General features: G+C 49.2%; 1 protein-coding gene across 2 annotated transcripts in view; it reads right to left on the reverse strand.

Annotated features, from left to right (window-relative positions):
• Positions 1 to 4,374: 4,374 nt before the first annotated feature.
• The window catches only part of NPAS2 (neuronal PAS domain protein 2), a 158,785-nt gene continuing 143,300 nt past the window's right edge, over positions 4,375 to 19,859 (reverse strand). For both annotated transcript variants that reach the window (XM_038550993.1, XM_038550992.1), the window contains exons 16-21: positions 18,705 to 18,851; positions 13,091 to 13,288; positions 10,906 to 11,096; positions 10,536 to 10,628; positions 7,589 to 7,763; positions 4,375 to 5,770 (exon numbers count right to left, since the gene is read on the reverse strand). In XM_038550993.1, coding sequence (XP_038406921.1) covers positions 5,600 to 5,770; positions 7,589 to 7,763; positions 10,536 to 10,628; positions 10,906 to 11,096; positions 13,091 to 13,288; positions 18,705 to 18,851 — 975 coding nt within the window. In that variant the 3' untranslated portion in view covers positions 4,375 to 5,599. The remainder of the gene's footprint in view (positions 5,771 to 7,588; positions 7,764 to 10,535; positions 10,629 to 10,905; positions 11,097 to 13,090; positions 13,289 to 18,704; positions 18,852 to 19,859) is intronic.

A 19,859-nucleotide genomic window follows, 5' to 3' on the forward strand; every position in this document is an offset into this window, starting at 1 on the left:
GAAAGCGGAGAGAGGCCGGGCTGTGACGTCAGCGGCGCGCGCCCGGGGGAAAGCGAGCGCCCTTCGGGGGCGGGGCCGGGGCGGGGCCGCGGCTGCGCACTTCCGCCGCGCTCTCGGCCCCGGCTTCTAGCCGCCTAGTTCCCGCCTCCGAGCTGCGAGGGCGCGGCCGCGTCTCTCGCCTCCTGCCCTAGACCTTCGGAGGAATTAAGAGCCAGGCCCCCTGCCGGATGGAACGGGGCCCGGGGAGAAGGCGCTTGTTTGTTTGTCCTGTTCTCTCAGCGATTGGCCACCGTCCGCTGAAGCGGCGCGCCCAGCCGCGGCTGCCCGGCGGCCCCACGGAAGTCGGAGACACCTGCGGCCTCGTGGTGCCCGCGCCGAGCGGGGATGCGCCGCTGCCCGAGCGCTCGCCGCCCTGGACCGTGGAGCCTCCCGAGGGTCGCGTCCGGCCCGGGCACGGCGGGGGCGGGGGCGGGGGCGGAAGCCGGGGGGCTTGCGCTGCGCCGAAGGGTGGGCGGAGGGCTGGTGCGGCCAGGCAGGCGGACGGCCTGAAGCGGGACGGCCTCCTAGGGCCTCCCAGGCCGAGAGCTGCAGTGTGAGAGTGATGAATCCTTGAAATTAGCCGGAGGGCACTGCCGTGATCCGATTTGTTTTAGAATTCAGCTACACTGTGGAGAATAGAGGAAGAGCAGGGGGCCAAGATAGTAGCGGTGGAAACTAGTAGAAAGACAGATCGGGAGGGCCCGAACTAAGGCAGTTGCAGCGGGATTAGAAAGAAGCAAAAGGGTTTTATAGATGCAAGGAGGTAAAAATCACGAGGATTTGGCGAGAGAAGACCAGCGTGGACTCACTACAATTGAGAGGTGTGGGGGCAGGGGTGGAAGACACTAGCAACCTGTCATTAGAGCAGCAGCAAAGGACTTTATTTGAAAATATTCTAAGTAAGAAGGAAGCCAGAGTGGTCAACAAGTTCTAAATGCTGCAGAGTTGGGGGAGGGCTGGGTGGCTCAGCGGCGGAGCGTCTGCCTCTGCAGACTCACATCGGGCCTTCCAGCTTCTCCCTCTGCCTCTCTCTCTGTCTCTCGTGAATAAATGGAACCTTTTTTTTTTTTTTTTAAATGCTACAGAATTCAAGTAAAGCAAAAACTGAGATGTACCCACTAGGTTCTCCAAACAGGAGAGGATCAGTGATTTTAGCAACTTTGACTACTGGAGCGATGGGGAGCGGGAAGCAAGCAGATGAGGGCAGAGTAAGGGAGTATGGGATGGCGGCTTTCCCCCATGCTGTTGCTTGGGGCATGAAGGCTGGGAGAAGACGTAGGGAGGGAACAAAAGGCAAGGGATCTCAGGAAGCACTTGGCAGTTGGGTTGGACAAGTAGCTTAGATCCCATGTGAGAGGTGACATGGACCCCTGAGGACGTGCCCAGAGGGATCATTATAGAGCTTCCGAGAGACCTAATAACTGGTTGTCACCAACCCGGGGATTGTAAGACGGTCACTTGTCTTCTCATGGACCCGTGTCTTCTTTATTCTTGATGAACTCCCTTACTTCCCAGGAGCACACCATTTAGTGGCATAAGACAGGGAAGTTGAGAGTTGTCAACCCTCAAATTTTATTAATACTTTGACCTGTGTGGAATTTCAGGTTGAAAATAATTTCTCCGAAGCGTTTTGAAGGCTTTCTCCATTATCTTCTTTCAGTGTGGTTACTGAGTGTTATGTGTCATCCTTTGTGATCTTATTTTCTCCGAAACATTTTAGGATCTTCTTGTATCTCAAAAGTTGTGAAATTTCAAGCAAATGACCCCTCCAGTGGGAATCGACAAAACGTCCCTCTCGGCTGTGCTGCTTTAAGTAAAAGTGGAACAGACAAATAATAAAAACCATTTGGTTTGAAGGACCGGTTATCATCAGCCTGGCTAGGGCTCTCCTGTTTTAGTCTAGCCTTGCAAGCTCTTCCAGCTTCTTCCCAGCCAAGCCTCCCGGGTCAGGCCAGTCACTGCTGGCCTCCCGGAGACCACCTTTAAGATGAACTTTGTGTTCTTTTTAAGTCACCAGTATTTGTTAGCTGCACTTCTGTCCCATGTCTTTTTACCTTAAAAAGAGACAGGATCTGAATGCTTCCTCTGGGGGCAGCAAGGAAGAAGACCCCAGTCTCGAGGGGGCACAAACCCTAAAGTGCTGGAGGGTCCCTTGGGTCAGATTTGTGCTGGACTAAGCTGGTCCTAAGAAAAGCCACTGGAAGATTTTAAGATGAAGGGGGTGTGGTGGTGCAGAAGGCAGGTGCTAAAGGAAGATGTGTCCAGTAGCAGCATTCCAAAACTCGTATATTCCAAGGTGCATTTCAGCTGCTTCTCATGAGCCAAGACTTTACAGTTTTCCAAAGAAAAAGGTCATGGTTTTTCTGGAAACAAAAAAGGATTGCAAAACAACCTTTTAGTGAGCGAATTAAATGAATCAAAAGCTTAGGAATTAAACTTCCCCTGCTGTTATGTGGGTTTAAAGAAATGTTGCACAATAAAGAGTTTTCTGAGTTTATCCAGATTCTGAACATGTCTAAGATTTAAGCAATGCTGAATTAAATTTAGTAGCCTGCTATACTCCACCCTCTTTCGATGGCTTCCAGCTAAAAAATTCTAGGACAATGAATATGCTGTTTCCATCAAAAATCTTGTTTCACTTAGGAGGATTCTAACAGCCAATTAAAATACAATTACAGAAAGATCAAATTTCTAAACCTTTGAATTTACAAAACAGTTACTATTTTAATCGAGTTTCACACAGATTCTTTTGTGGTGTCTAAATGTGGTGGTGTCTCCTGATTGGATCGGAGCCCCCGAATGTGGGGCGATGATCTGTGGAAGCCAGAGGCATGGATTCGCCTAAGAACAAAAGAGAAGTTTATTGAATAAATGGCAAGGGAGCAACGGGGAGGACAGCAAAGGCGAGGCTGTCTGCAATGAGGTATTGCGTGGAGGCTGTTTCTAGAGAGAAGGGGAGGAGGTATGGTGATGTATGAAAATTTTCCTTTTTTGGTAAGTAGCCCATTGGTTAATTAGGGCCTTTGGATATTTTGAGGTGGGTCACCTGATGGGCCTGTATTCAGCCAGGAGGTCACTATGCGCCCTTTCTACATTCCACTGCTCAAGACTGTTTGCCTAAAAGCAGCCTCTACATTTTTATTTCAATTTCCTTTTAAGTAAGTTCCATGCCTAACACGGGGTGTGAACTTATGACCTAAAGAGCAAGAGTCACATGCTCCACTGACTGAGTTTGCCAGGCACCTCCAGACCTTTTGTTTTATAAGAGGGGTCAATGGGCTGCCTGGGTGGCTCAGTTGGTTAAGCATCCAGCTCTTGAATTTGGCTCAGGTATGATCTCAGGGTTGTGGGATTGAGTCGGACTTGGGCTCTGTGCTGGGTGTGGAGCCTGCTTGGGATTCTCTTTCACCCTCTCTGCACCCCTTTCCTCTCCCTCTCTTAAATAAATAAATACATGAATAAATAAACAGAGGGTTCATTTCTGGTTCCTTTAAAGAATAAATGGTCCAAATGCATGCAAAACATTTAGACTTACCTTTTTTCTGGAATACAAGTGTTTGAAACAAACTCCTTTTTGATGATATTGTATGTATAGCCTCTCGTGCCATCCAAGAGTGATCCTTGTCATAGAACTTCACAGGGAAGCAGGTAGAAGCACAGAGCTACCGCAATGGAACGAGGAAAAGAACTTTGTTCTCTTGGACCAACACTTGTGGCAAGGCTGTGCTGAGCACCACCATCTCAGTGATTCTCCATCACTGCCAGGGCATCCTCACATCATGGTGATGAAGCCTCGTGGGAAAGTAGGGGGCATGTCTATAGTTGGCAGAAACCTCCTAGATGCTGCTGTTATATCTGCCCCCATCAGCATGTGTGTATACCCCCCCCCCCCCCCATACACATACACGCCCCACATGCATCACTGATCTCTACGTGCTTGCTTGGCAGCTAGAGCCCATGAACTCCAGCCCGGGTGACTTTAATTATGGGCTGGGACTGCTTTGATGCAGAAGGTCTCCGTCATCTCCACAGACTCCCTATGTCTACCAGGCTGGGATGTTTCCAGGAGCTGCTTCTGTTTCTGTTTGTTGTGCTGTCATCTTCACAGTGAACTACTGCTTTTCTCTGGCGCAACTTTTAATCATGCAGGTCAGGGCTGGTGTACATGTTGGAGCTCAAAAAACCTAAGGCCATTACCTGGTTTGTTCATTGCTGGTTTCCACCTTTTCTGTACCTTCAACTATCCTTAGAAACGTCTTGAAATTAAAAAAAAAAATGAAGAAAAGATATATGCATGCATATATAACAAGGGACAGAAACTGCCTCCAGAGGAAATCGTACAAATTTGTTAATTTATTACAAAATGTCCACTCACAGAAAAACACGAGAAAACTTTTATACTTTTATATCTGGGAAAGGAATTGGTGTCTCAGATACAAAATAATTTACACATAATCCATACAATTTTATTTTATATAGAAATAGGTCATTATTACAACAGCTGTACAATTCACTACACTTCGTCTTTTAATTACATAAAATCTCTTCTTTAGAAACATCTCAACATAACAAAACATACAAAAAAAGCAAAGTGCATTTTGAAAAGGACAATCCAATCCTCGGTCTCCTCATGAAAGATCTGTAGAAAGATGCAGCATTCTGACTCAGGGGCCGGCGCCTGCTGGGGTTTCCTTGGGGACCTGGAGTTCCAACGGGCCTGCCTGGCTCGCGACACCTGTTCCTCCCGTTCTGTCTCAACAGAATTCCAGAATATCAGCTGCTGTGATTGTGCTTTGCTTTGAGGCCGCCTCTGCAGTCGCAATCAACGAAGTAAACAGGAACAGTCCAGTGTTATGTTTGGGGGAAACACTAATCACCAGGAAGGGCCGCCTTCCATTAGGTTTCAGGCCAGAGGGCGGGGGTCTGCGGCCTGGTTCTTGCTGACCGGCTCTGCCATCAGATTGGTGGGCTCTTTTTGTTCCCCGCTGTCTCCAAGTGAAGTCACGAGACCTTATTATTTTTAAAACCTGAAAGTGCCTAAGTTATTTCCTCTGTGCAGCTGTGCAAATTAAAACAAAAACAGCCATTTAAAAATAATGAAAAATAATCTTTTTATTCTCTCTCTTCAACAGATCTCTGACCCAGTGCTTCTCGAATGCCAAGGAAAGAGGATCAAGAGAGTGAAGGCCAGCAGCTAGCAGGTGTGGACAGACCACAGCCGGCTAGAGGGACCCGTGCGCTCTCGGGAGGGACGCAGCGAGACGTGCCATCTGCTGAGTAAACTGAGTAACGACACTTACGTGGGGCCCTCGGTTCCTGTCCGAGTCTGGCTGTAGAGTGTGCCCGAGAAACAGAGGCAAGGGAAACACTGCCAGTATCCTGATCACTTTCCACATGCCAGCCACTGCTCTCTGGAGACGGTTAGCTTCCAGGAGTTCTGAAATGTATGCAGTGTGCACAAAAGCCGAGGGTTTGAACTCCTCTCCCCGATTCCTCTGGCCACCCCCATGGTCCGTCCATTGGTTAAAGCTGATTGTGCCTGGGCTGAGGCGCCAGGGCACTACCGGGGTGGCTGCTGGAGGCCCGAGGACTCGGAGAGGCCGCTGACCCTTCGGGGAGGGCGTGGGGGCTGCGGGGGTGGGGGGTAGCCCAGGGTCCCTGGCTGCTGCGAGTAGGTGGAGAGAAGGAGCGAGTCCTGCTGCTCACTGTGCAGAGAGCTTGGTGCCTGTACCTGGAAAGAAAAGATAAAGGCTGTGGGCCTCCCCTCCATGGCTTGGGGAGGGGAGTGTCTCCTGGTGGCAGGACCTTGGGGGTGGGTGCGTGGGGAACAAAGGAGCCCGAAGCCCTGCCAGATGGCTGTGAATTCGGAAGCCAAGCTCTCTGCCAGTGCTGGGGGTTCCTTTGGGCCAGTGGGCCAGGGACCAGGCTTTGGGGCGTGGCTTCCTAAAGGGGTCCCATAATCTATGCATGCCTGTATATTTTGGGATGTGGGACCCTGAGACCACATGCAGATAATTGACAGGCCAGACACCCAACACACATGCAGTCTGCATACTTTTCACCACTGTCCCTGATTCTGTAACTACTCTCAAATATGACCATTGGCCAGCATCTACAGGGGGGACATACTAATTTGAAGTTCAGAAACTTCACTTGGTCACACCCTAACTTTGGAGCTTCAGTCCCATCTCCCAGTATTCCCATCCATGGACTCTCCCCCATCCAAACCACCCAGTGCACCCCAGGCACACCTGCCCCTCCACTCTTGCTGGAGCACTGTCCCTTCCTCTCCATTTACTTCATCCACAGGGCTTTGGCTCTGCAGCAGGTGACCCCGGGACTTTCCCCTACAAAGGCTGCCAGCCTCAGTGCTTTCACTTGGCACTAACCCAGAGCCCAGCCGCTATTTCCCCACACTGCCCCCTGAGGCCAGCGAGAAGGCCCAAATGCTCTGTGTATTCTGAGCCCCATGTCTTGGAGGAACAGGTCCCTGTACACATGTTTGTTGCCAGGGCTGAAGAAAGGCTCAGGAGACCTCTAAGTCTGCCCAGGCCATCCCTGCCTTCTCACTTCACCTGCGCCCATATGAAATCACTTGAGTCCTGCAAAATGACAAGATATGCAAAGCTGATGTCTTGAGTTGACTGCCACTATGCCCGAGGCCATGGAATTTTGAAAAGTGTATCACAGATGGGTTAGCATCTTTGGAATTAAATTGCATTCAAGACCTTCAAAGATGACTCTTTTCATCTTTATCCCACTGTCCTTAAAATGTCTCAGTCGCAACACTCTCCTGTGGCTTTGATGGTGCCCTAGCAGGGTAGGCAGAGTGAAGGAAAAGCCCTGCTCAGCCCTGTGGTAGGGACAGGAGACCAGGGGGGATGTGCAAAAGACAGGGTCAGGGCTGGAGCAGGAAGGGGTGCTCCTGGTATATGTTGGAGGGAAGGCCAGAGGCTGAGCAGACACTTCTGTTGTATCTGAACGCGAGCCCCTGACTCTCACCCTGTCTCCTTCTAACTTATTTGGCACTTCCTTAAAGGAAATAGTCACCACTTGTAAACGTGCGCCACATTTTCTTGGGAAGTCCCGCCTTTGTGCCACATTATTGTATTTATCAAGCAAGTTCAATGAATCTTTAACTAAACATGATTTAATTTGCATTTGTATAAGACTTTGTGTATAAACACACCTACACAGAGTCTGACAAAGACCGTGATTGGTGTCTGATATTTGCTCTCAAAAATATGGACACCATAAAAAAAATTACTTTTTAAAGCTGGATCTTTTGAGCACATAACCATATGAGGCATAATAGCTGGGTCTAAATTTCTCATACCAAATATACCTAGGCTTTGGAAACTGTAAGTATTATAAACTTCATAAATTAGAAAGATTCAAATGTAACTCTGTCTGGAGCTTCTTTCAGAACCAAGGATTAGAACCACTCTGAAAGCCAGGGGGAAAGAAAGGCCGGTCAGGCCTGAGCTGTGGCGTGGGCCCTGTGCCCGAGCGTGTGTGTGTGTGTGTGTGTGTGTGTGGTGGCACCCACCTGCAGGAAGTGCTGTGGCTGCTGCTGGGCCTGTGCGGGCTGCAGGGGTGACTGCCGGGAGGCGGGGAAGCTGGGCTGGGGCACTGCCTGTCCCATCAGCAGGACGGGGGGTGAGGTGCTGCTGCTGGTGGTGCGCATGTCTGTGTTTTGAAACACGGCTTGGCTCTGTGGATACCTGTTTGGTCACATGGGGGAAAGAGAAAACACTTTTAAGAAAGAGGTGTTGATGTGACACCAACAGCACAGGCAACAAAAGGACACACAGATAGACTGGACTTTATCAAAATCAAAATCCTTGGTGCATCAAAGGACATGATTCAGGGATTGAGAAGGCCACCTATGAAAAATATTTGTGAATCATGTATCTAACAAGGGATTGCTATGCAGAATTTTCAAAAAAAAAATCCTACAACTAAAAAACAACAATAAAGTAGCCTGATTTAAAAAATGGGCAGGGGTGCCTGGTTGGCTCAGCAGTGGAGTGTCTGCCTTTGGCTTAGGTTGTGATCCTGGGATCGAGTCCTGCATCAGGCTTCTCGCCGGGAGCCTACTTCTCTCACTGCCTATGTCTCTGCCTCTCATGAATAAATAAAATTAAAAAAAAAAAAAAAAGATGGGCAAAAGGTTTGAACATTTCTTTCAAAAAAAAAAAAAAAAAAAAGATATCAATGGCCAAGGAGCCAAAAAGAAAAAGATGCTTAACATCTTTAGACATTAGGGAACTGCAAATCAAAATCAAAATGAACTATTACTTCATAGCCATTACAATGGCTATCATGAGAAAACAAAAACAAAATAATAAGTATCGATGAGGATGTGGAGAAATTGCAACCTTTGTAAACTGATAAAAATGTAAAATGGGGGGCACCTGAGTGGCTCAGTTGGTTGAGCATCTGATTGTTGATCTCAGCTCAGGTCATGATCTCAGGGTTGTGAGATGGAGCCCCAAGTCGGGCTCTGTGCTGAGCATGGAGCCTGCTTGGAATTCTCTCTCTGTCCCTGTCTCTTGGCCCCTCCCCACCTCGTGCTCTCTCTCTAAAAAATACGTAAAGAAAAAAAAAAGAAATGTAAAATGGTGCAGCCACTATGGAAAACAGGATGGCAGTCCCTCAAAAAATGAAGCATAGAATTACCATACGATCCAGCAATTCCACTTCTGGGTATATACCCCAGAGAAGATGAAAGCAGGGACTCAAGCAGGTATTTGTACACCCCTTGTTCCTAGCAACATCCTTCACAATAGCCAAAAAGTAGAAGCAACCCAAGTATCCAACGGTGGGTGAATGGATAAGCAAAATATGGTATATACCTCTGATGGAATATTATTCAGTCTTAAAAAGGAAGTCAATTCTGACACACGCTAGAGCATGGATGAACCTTGAGGACATTACACCGAGTGGAGTAAGCCAATCCCAAAGGACAAATACTGCGAGACTCCTCTTAGATGAGATTCTTAGAGGAGTCGGATTCATAAGAGAAAGCAGACCGTGGGGCTGGAGGGTAGAGGGAACGGGGCGTTAGCGTGTAATGCGTGCGGTTCAGGGTTTCAGCTTCAGAAGATGAAGACAGCGGTGATGGCGAATGCCACCGACCTGTACACATGAAGATGGTTAAAATGGTAAAATCTCTGTTACGTACATATTTTACCACAATTAAGCAAATTAAAAAAGAACAGAGGTGTTGATGATCATGGGCCATGAACGAGAGGCAGAGGAAGGCCATTCAGGAAAGCTCTGGAGGAGTGCAGACTAGGAACAGATGTTTCAAGACACTATAGAGAAGTCCATTTTGCGTTATACCTTTGGAAATGTCATTTCTCTCTGTGCCATTTGTAACAAGATGGGGCACTAGGTCATCTCTCCAAGAGACGGCAGAGGAGATAGGGAGGGTAGAAATTGTTGGGTTGACCAACAATGGCAGTTAGAGTTCCAGAGCAAAGAATTCCTTTTTTTTTTTTTTTTTTTGCCTAGTTCACTGCATTTGAAGCATCTCTGGCAAAGACGTAACCAGGTTCTTTGTGTAACGGAGAGCACCGTCAGAGATCGCTAGGCGGCCTCCCAAAGCGCACATTCCCTGTCGCCCCCACGGGGTTTTCATCGGGGTTAAATTAAATGCTACAGGTACAGGCCCCGGCCCCTCAGTGACCATCTGCTGCTTCTATTTTTGCTGGTTGAAGGCGGACCCAGGAGGAAGTGCGTCTAGGGGCCTGTCCCGGGGGTGGCTGCAAGGCCTCTGCACGGGGGCGTGCCGGGCCTCATTAGGTGCCACTGTCCCAGCGAACTTCTGACACGCGCTCAACCGGTGTTTATACAAGAAAGACGTCGGTGAGACAGCTCTACTTCGGCCTCACGTCAAAGAGCCAGGAACTATCTTCCAGTAGCTTCTCTAGTATTCGCTCCTGTATCTTCCAGCACTGGTTGTGCCGAGTAATGAAAGTAATAGGGGAGCAAAGCTGCTTCTGGACGTGGGGGCTGCAAGCGGCCAAGAGTCCGGGGAAAGGAGAAGGTCACATGTCGGGGAGGAGAGGAGGACCCACATGTGCAGGGGGTCACACTCGGTGGCTCGGCGCCAGAACCACAGAGCCAGCCAGCTCTCAGATGGAGCCACGGGAGGGCCCTGGGGAAGGGGACCAGGCTCCGTTTACCTGGGGTATCACCAAGGAGGAAGGACCCCTAAGACGTCTGCAGAGGACGGCGGGGGATGTACTGAACTGCTCCCTCCAGCTCCTGTTCTAAGCATGGACGGCTGACACACAGTGCGGTCCTCTCCAGTGGGAGGGGGAAGAAGAGCTCCGGGGGTGTCCTTGCAAAGGGCGTGGGCACACTTTGACCTTGCCTTTAGCGCGCCGCGCACCAGAAGCGCCGCGGGTCCGGGCGATGGGCGCCCCGCCAGCCCGAGCGCGCTCAGTGCGGCTCTCTGCCTCCTCCCTCCACCCGGGGCCACCTACTTGACTTGCCGTCCAGTCCTGCTGACCTCTGAGGGCTGCCTCGCGTCACAGGACCCAGGCATCATGGGCTGGATGGGCTGGCTCAGCAGCAGCCTTGCAGCAGCGGGGAGATAAACGGGAAACTTGAATCAGCGCCAACCGTAGCCCGCCCAGGGCAGCACCTGCCGGCCCCTGGGCGCGCCTGGCTGCCCGTCCCCGCCGCACCCGCTCTGCTCCCAGAGGGCGGGGGGGCGGCCCTCCGAGCCCCCACCTCTCGCCACTTTGTTGGCTGGGATCCCTGAGCTCTGCCTCCACCCTCAGCAGCGGGGAGGCCCAGTGGTCACCGCGAAGCCGCCCCCCGGCCGCCTTTTAGACAAGGGCCTCTCTGTACCTGAGCTGCCGATCGTGGCTGAAGTCTGGGCTGGGCTGGCACTGGCTGCCGTCCTGGGAGGCAGAAGCGAGCGTGGTCAGGCTCAGAGCCGGCGGGAGCGCGGCCGCGGCGCTGCTGAACTGGGGCGCCAGGGTGCTCACCGAGTGGCCGCTGCCCTGCATCATCTGTGAGCTTCTCATTGGCCGCGGGCCCTGGAGCAATGGGGTTAATGAGAAAGGTAAAATTTCGACTCCGCTCTGGACTCACCTCTCCAGGAACCCTCCCCAGAAGCCCATTCTTCTACCCACCTTAGCCCTTCCTCTAACTTAAAACACACCTTTTTAAAAACTCTTCTGATCTTGTGACTGTTTTCTTTTTTTCTTTCTTCTTTCTTTCTTTTTCTTTTTCTTTTTTTTTAAGATTTTATTTATTTATTCATGACAGATGCACAGAGAGAGGCAGAGACATAGGCAGAGGGAGAAGCAGGCCCCATGCGGGGAGCCCGTTGTGGGACTCGATCCCGGGACTCCAGGATCACGCCCTGGGCTGAAGGCAGGCGCTAAACCGCTGAGCCACCCAGGGATCCCCTTGTGACTGTTTTCCATTGGATCATAAGCACCTCAAGGATTCTTTAAATCCCGTGGGCCCAGAACAGTGTCAGGCTCTCAGCAGGCAAGGGCAATGTGCATTGAGCTCAACTACCTTCTGCTTCACCAGTTCCACTCCAGACACGTGGACCTCCTTGCTGTTTCTCTCCAAGTCACCAGGACTACACTTGCCTCGGGGCCTTTGCACTGGCTGATCCCTCCACATGGAATGCTCTTCCCCCTAATACCAGTATGGTTCATTCTCTCATCCCCTCAGGTCCTTGCTCAAATATTACCTTCTCAAAGAGAAGGCCACTTTATTCTTTATTTATTTATTTATTTATTTATTTATTTATTTATTTATTTATTTGAAGGCCACCTATTTAAAACTCCAGCCCATCCCCCACCTTGACCAGTGTCCCTGCATCACCATTTGGCAGGTGGTCATCTTCACTCGTTTGCCTCTCTCTCTCTCCTGACTTGGATCAGAGATGCCTTTTTTTCTTTTTTCTCCTTTTCTCTTTTGTTCACTGCTGTCCCTCAGTGCTTAGAACTTAGTGCTACTAGCATGCGGTGAGCATTCAACAAATACTTGTTGAGTGAAATCATAAACGAATGAGGGCACGGGCTTGGACTTTTGCTTCTTGGGTTTTCCACTGTTTCGCTGACTGTCCATTCATACGATGGTGCCATGGTGTGTTAACTCTCTGAGCGTCTATGGAATCTTTCAATGTTAGTGTAGGTCCTGCCTCAGCTTTTTCTTTCCCAGATTCTTTTTGGCTATCCTCATTAATTTTTCTCTTGACCTTTAGAAGCAAAAGGCTGCGTTTTAAAGAAAAAAACCCTTAAGTCTGGGTGAAGATGGGCCAAACTCTGAAATGTGTACTTTTTCTGCATTTCGTTGTACATTATCTATTTACACGCCCAGTGGCCCTGTGGGACTAGACGCTCCTTGGAGTCAAGACCGGCCTTCTTCATCTCTGTTCCCCTGGGGGATGGTGAACCCATGGTTACATATGCCAGTAGGAGGCTTCAGGAGAGGCCATATCTTGCCTTCCAACCTTTGATCTTCCAGAAGCAGGAGCTTAGGACTTCTGAATTCCATTCAAGTGCCATTTATTGACCAGTGACTGTCAGATTGCCAGGTAACTGGTGGCTCGTAGGACGTGGTAATGGCTATGAGGGAATATGGCTTGGGGGGAATCTGGGGGACTGGGAGGGGCATGCTGGCCCCAGGGAAGGGGCAGTGAGCAGAAGTGGATAGCCTGTGTTCTCACACTGGTTAAAACCAGGAGCAGATGAGGCCTGAGGACACACATGGGGATATATGGCTGTCAGTGTGAGTGTCTGGGTGTCCACATCTCCCTCCAAGCCTGGTCAGGATCAAAGCTGAATGTTTCAGGGGCAGGATACCTTTGAGGTATTTTAACATATTAACAAGACACAGGAGGAAACTAGTACAACGTGGGGCTTTGAAGTGACTTAGAATAAGGGAAGGAAAACCCTTCCCCACCATAATCCAGCCCTGGTCCCAGAGGGATGGCTCGGTAGGTGTCCGGTTCAGGGAGACTGCAGGACTCCAGTGCCCGGGGTCTGTGTGTGAAGGCGAGCACACTCACCTGGGTTGATATCACACTGGATTCTCTGAGCAGGTGCTGGTTGGCCACCTGGGCAGAGGCCATCTGCCCTGGAAGTTGAGGGCTGGCCACGAGCTGGGACTGGGAGCTGGGGGCCGACCTCTGCTGGAGTTGCTGTGGAGCCTCGGGCCGCGGGGCGCTGCTGAAGCTCAGGGAGCCAGCTGGCTGCTGCAGAAACATCTGGAAGCAGAACAGGAGTGCCTTTAAGGTGGGGATCACCTCCCCTCACTTTCAGGGGTTTGCCCTTGCACCTCAAAGTGTCTGCACCTTCTTCATATTCTCTATCCACGGCAAGAGGTCCGCTTTCTTGCTCTCTGACCTGCCTGGGAAGAAGTCATTCACTCAACATGGGGACATGAGGTGCTGTGATTCTACAAGCACAGGGCAAGGGCCCTGGAGATGGAGCAGTGGGTTGGCAGGACACTGACCCTGGCATCAAGAATGTTACAGGCCAGTGATAGAGGTTTAATAGTATGAGAGATGCTTAGACCCGGATGACTTATAAAAAACTTAACATACTTGCATAGAGTCTGGGCTGGCTTATCAGTTCCTTACAAGGAGAGAGAAATATCCCGTGAATGGAATGCACGGTGGCAGAGGGTGGGCTAACCTGTGCCACAGGCTGCACCATCCTGGCAGCAGGACCAGGCCACTGACCCAGGTGTGAACCCACATTGTGGTTGGTATCTTCAACCCGGTTAATTAGGTGACTCCCATTAATTGGGTGACTCTGCATCCCCAGGAAGGCAGATGTGATACATTAGCCTGGCAATCTTCATTAGAAAGGCTTAAGAGAATTTGATCAAGTTTATAGAATGAGGGTTTATGAGAATCTTGATCTACTTCATTTGTAAGTTTGGTGTATTTGATTTTTTAAGATTTTTATTTATTTATTCATGAGAAACACACACACACTGAAGCAGAGACACAGGCAGAGGGAGAAGCAGACTCCCCGAGGGGAGCCTGATGCAGGATTTGATCCCAGGACCCCAGGATCACGCCCTGAGCCAAAGGCAGATGCTCACCCACTGAGCCACCCAGGCATCCCCGGTGTATTTGGTTTAAAGAAATTGGTTAAGTGCTTACAAAGATTTCACTTCTTAAGTTTACATGTCTGCCATGTTAGGCACATGAAATGTTTGAAGGATTTAGATATAATGAACTTGCAGATTAATGGCTTTTGTAGATAATGCTGATTATTTACAATCTGTTAAATTTATAAATTAACGGAACATAAATAAAAAAGTAAAAGCACTGTTACTTTTAGGCCAAATTAGTAGATTTGTAAATAAAATGTAATCTGTAAATTGACTCTAAAGGCTTAAGAAGAACAACTTTAATACTTTTTATCATAACTTAAACCTAAGATCAGCTCTTTCAACCAAAGGTCCTGTGGGCATTGAAAACTAACATTATCTAATATATTGAATTCTTGCCAAGCAGCAAGAATCTAGGCCTTCTAGGCCTGGTGCTTTGAGCTCTTCAGGTGGGAGGCCCTCTTCCTTCCAGCATCTGGGGTTTTAACCCCCCTTCCCGTACTCAGCTCAGTACCACTTCCAAACCAGCACAGAACGGACATGCTGACACCTCCGAGTGACAGAGTGATCATGGAAAGGCAGGGGTAGAACCACACCAAGCAGACACTTGCAGGAGCTCTTCAGGATCAGTCACTTCAAGCGTGTGCCTCATGGGTGAGGTTGAGCTGCCTCCCAGAGGCCCGAGTTGGGTGGGGGCTGACTTGGACCAGGTTCCCACCTGGTGCCCTTCCCACCACCTCCCCCACCCCCAGATCTCCCTCCTGTCCAGTCACACCCCCCCCACCTCCATCAGAGAAGTTTTGCGTGAGAGCTCTTTGTCACTTTAGAAGTTAAGAAGAATTTTCTGGGTATCCATCATCACAGATTCTGTTGGGGGATTGACACTTTATGGGTTCCCAGCTACCTATTATAATATGGCTTATTTATAACACACATGGTGACCTACATTTCACCACTTCAGCAAAAACTCAACACTCAAATTACATAACATACATTTTTCTGGTAGGGTACAATTTACCTTCTGATTAGATTTCAAGTAAATGCAACCTTTATTTATGACAGGCAGTATAACGTAGCTTCAAACACAGCTTAGTTCAGATGCCAACCCCACCATGTGCTACTGGTGTGACCTTGGGCAATTTTCATGGCTTTTCAAAGCTTTAGTTTCCTCATTAATAAAACACTGACATCAACAACACATATCTCTTAAAGGATTAAATGAGATTTATTCTGAGACATAGGGCTCAATCAATGTTAATGACGATATTTAAAATGAAAAAAGGAGCTCTTCGTTCCCTTGCCTCTTAGGGCATAGAGAAACTGTCTAAGAGATAAATGAATTAAATGAATGAATGAATGAATGAATGAATGAATAAATAAATGACACTTTTGCTCAGAGAAGGGCAAATTATTTCTGCTCATGTTATGTCAGAGACTGCTGGGTTTGCTACTTTGTCTCACTGATGTGTGCCTTCTGAGGGTAGAAGGCATCCTCTACCTTTGCTGCCTATCTCTGTATTCCCACAGTGCCTAGCCAAGAGCTGGATACATAATGGGTGTCTGCCAGTGGAGGGATGGATGAAGGGACAGAAGGAAGGGTGGGTGGGTGCATGGACGGAAGGATGGATGGAAGGACAGATGGATGGAAGGACGGATGGATGCATAGGTGGATAGGTGGAAAGAAGGAATGATGGGTGAATAGATGGATGGATGGATTGATGGAAGAAAGGAGAGAAAGATGGATGATTGAAAGAAGTAATCAAGGGGCACCTGGGGGGCTCAGCGGTTGAGCCTTTGGCTCAGGTCGTGATCCCAGGGTCCTGGGATCAAGCCTGCATCAGGCTACCCTGAAGGGAGCCTGCTTCTCCTCGCTCTGCCTGTGTCTCTGCCTCTCCCTCTGCGTCTCTCATGAATAAATTAATAAAATCTTAAAAAAAAAAAAGGAAACAACTAATAAAGGAACTCAAATGCTGTTGCTACAGGTGCCCTTCCGGGCATTTCTTTGAGTAGCCAGTAGAGGGCGCACATACTCTCAAAAAGAGAGCAAGTGGCATCCTTCTCTGGACTGCAGGGGGTGACAACAGCCTTTCCCCAGAACAGCTCTCCCAAGTGGCTCCCTTCATGACTCCACCAAGGAGCAAACACCAACAGCCTAGAGGACTTCTCCCTCATAACCCCTTCTTTATATTTTTCCTCCAGTCGTACTCAGCAAGCATCACATGCACACATAGGCTCAATGAAAGTTCCAGGGCACTGAAGTCAAGTAGGAAAGTCCACCAACATTTGGGTAAAGGATTTTGTGGGGGGCAATCCTGGTTTGCTGCTGTGCGTATCCATGCCTCTGATTTATCCACAATAATGTAGGATTTTATGGCTTAGGAACATGACTTCTTAAAAGTCACCGGGGTCAACATCATACAAAGTTTGAGAAAAACAGTTTCCACATTTAAAGAGAAAAAGTTATTAGAGGAAAAAAAAAAAGCTTCTAATTTTTATGAATAAACCAATCTTATCCTCACATGTGGTTTTTCATTATTCTAATCTACTTTTACCAATACTTACTTATCACAGGACATCTTAGAAATACACAAAATAGAGGCATAATTAAACCCCACATATTATCATTAGGTTTCAACAATTATCAACGTTTTGCCATTCTTATTTAATCTCTCCTCCCCACTCCTACCTTTCTGGGGGAAGGGGTGGAGTAATTTTTGCTTGTTCTTTAAGCTTAAACCATGCAGTTTTTTTTTTTTAAAAAAAAACGAGTATTGCATTTTAGTTAAACATTTTGGAATGTATTTCTTTAAATCTGTAAACTTGTAAAACTATAAGAAGGCAGACTGCTGGAGGAACCATTCTCTGGTTGGACTATCTGTGGATTTCCATGTTCTTTGGAAAATCCCACTGCAAAGATAAGGTCACAAGAACGAAAACAGGGAAGGAACACACTGGAGGTTTTGATTTCCACATCAACCCTTACAAAACTCAGGTGCCCTGTTGGAATATATACTTCGGGGGGAAACAGAATGCATTGGTCACGAGGGAAAAAAAATAAGACTTCTTCATAAAAAGGAGTGAAAGAGATAACCTTGTGCTGCCTGTTATTTTAGAATTCAGCTTGAATGTGGAAAAGGCAGGAAATAGAAAAGCCCGGGCTCTGAGGAGGATGTTCATACGCCTACCTTGCTTTTAGCAGTTTCTGGCTCAATTTCCCCCTTCCTGTTAGTGTAAAAATTCCATTCAAGTAATTGGAGTCAGGCAAGTTCTGCCAATCGGGCCCTGGATCAGTGAGAAAATATTACAGCTGGGAAGGAATAAGTAAAAGGGGACTTTGACACCACGATGACTCCATTTCTTTTCCTGTAAACACTGTGGTCCTCTCCTGGGTCCCCTGTGGGTGCGGCCAGCTGTGGGTGGGCCCTCTGAAGGGGGGTGGGGGGTGAGCAGGGGCAGCACCTGGGGGGGTGCCCTGGAGGCGGGAGGGCAGGCAGCAGGTGCCTCCCGCTGCCCAGCAATGCAGCCCCATCACTCGTTAGCTCAGCGCGCACCTGCCGGCTGCTGCGCCCGCTCGGGGGCTGCCCGTGGCCCCCGGGGCTCCAGCCCTATGGCCCAAGGGGCTCTCCTGCTTCCTTCTGCTCCCCTAAGGAGGGTGCAAATGCCTAGAGCTCTGAGGTGGACTCCAAGGCGAGCTGGAATTACACTCACCATTAGAGCCTGGGTCAAAAGAGTGCGCTTGGGAAGAACAGTCTTGGACTGATACAAGTGAAATTTGTTAAAAATCATTTATCCTTGAAAGAGAACTAATATATATATATATATATATATATATATATATATATATATATATATATATATATATATATATATACACACACACACACACACACACACAGCTTTCCTTCCAAAGGCAATCTTCCAAAAGGATTCAGAGAAGCGACATTCAGGGCAGGGTGTCATGGTTAAAAGCTGCGGTTGTCAGACCATGCAGAGTGCCACAACCAGCCTGCCACAAATGGGGTGGCCCGGAGATGTCAGGGTGCTGACTGCCAGCCCCCAGGCTCCCTCTGCTGTCCCCCTCGGTGCAGGGTGCAGATCTCATCATTTCCCATATCTGCCTGCATGAATGCTTTGGATGAGAGGCAACAGCACGGTTGCGTCCACGTCCCCCACCAGCAGTGGGGCAGTTATACAGGCGCTAGGAGTTTATAAGCCCGCAGGAGGGAGGCCAGCAGTAGTGCAAGACAATCAACCACCACTCATGAATGAAAACGCAGGGGATGTGTAGACATTATGTGCCCAACAGAGAGAGGGGTAAATGGGGAGGGTGTCATGTGATGTGCATGTTTGGCCAGGAGTTGGGGATGCAGGAGGTGGGATTCAGTCCTTGTACTTAGTGTTGGAGATTTCAATATGCTTAGTAAGCAGGACTCATTAAGGCAGTACAGGGGGACTCTGGCGGGAGTCCTGCTCCCTCCAGGAAGGATGGACAAATGTGACACAGGGTGGCGGGGAGGACAGAGACCATGGCATGCCCCTGGCCCAGGAAGGGGCATCACCTGCATGTTGGAATCCTGGACCAAGCAGAGCTGCTCCTGGATCTTGTGGAGCTCTTCCTGCTGCCACCGGATGTTGGCTTGCAGGATCCGTGTCCGCTGCTCCAGCTGGTCTTTGATGGTCTGGAACATGCTGAACTGTGCTGAGAACTTGAAGGTGGAGTCAAAACATACAACCAGATGAAAGAGTGATTTCAGCCTCGCAGACAGATGTTGCTGCTGTTCTGAGCAGCCCTGCCCACTTTCATTTCCGCTCCCTTATCCACCCTTTCTGGTGTCCCTACTGAGTGACTCACCACTGGGGAGCTCAGCAGTGCATGAGGGCTTTGGGTGGATGCCAGGCATTCCAGGGGTCCCCGTGGGGGCTTTCCTGAGGCCCACTGGAACTGCAGGTCTAACGTACTGCATGCACGGCAGTCCGGGAGGGCCACAGAATCGGGATGTGATTTTGTAAGCAGGGCTCACCAAATGCCATTCCAAATTTGCTTAGCCAGACAAATGGTTTTGGAGACAAATGTCAAAAGCAGTACATCGGAGAGCAGGTGACAGTTCACAGGCAATCTGGGATATCACAGGATATCATTATCCTGAATCTGATCCTGGCAGGCAGGGCTCTTCTGTAACAATTCACGAATGAACTTGATTCTGACATTTCACTGGGGCCCTGCTCTCCTAACTGGCGGGGGGCCATGGAGGCCTTACCACCCACCCTCACTGCCCCCAGGCTCGGCTGCTGCTGTGACCTTCTTAGAAGTCTGTGCACAAAAGAACTAAGTACTATCACCTGACATTTGTCCTGAGGGTAACACTGGCAGAGGGTGACCTTAGGGGAGGGACAGGATGACTGCTTTGCGGGAGAGTGCCAAGTTTCCTTTTCTCTCTGTCTCTCACCACTCTCCTGGGATGGACGATGGCTTTAGGAAGATTCTACAGGTGATCTCTGCCCCATGTTACCTGTCCACCTTGACATAAGGTGTTTCCTTGCAGGAAACGTGAATGGCAGGTCATGGCAGGTGAGGTGAGCACTCTGTTCTGGGCTCTCTGGGGGCACTCAATAATTCCTGTTTCTTGTGTTTGCTGGCCTGGGCCTTCCCTCCCTTCCTCCCTCTCCCCCCGCCCTCTTCTCCTCTTCCTTTAAAAAAAAAACCCTTTATTCCC

This window comes from Canis lupus, chromosome 10 (assembly GCF_011100685.1).
Source record: "Canis lupus familiaris isolate Mischka breed German Shepherd chromosome 10, alternate assembly UU_Cfam_GSD_1.0, whole genome shotgun sequence".
NCBI lineage: Eukaryota > Metazoa > Chordata > Mammalia > Carnivora > Canidae > Canis > Canis lupus.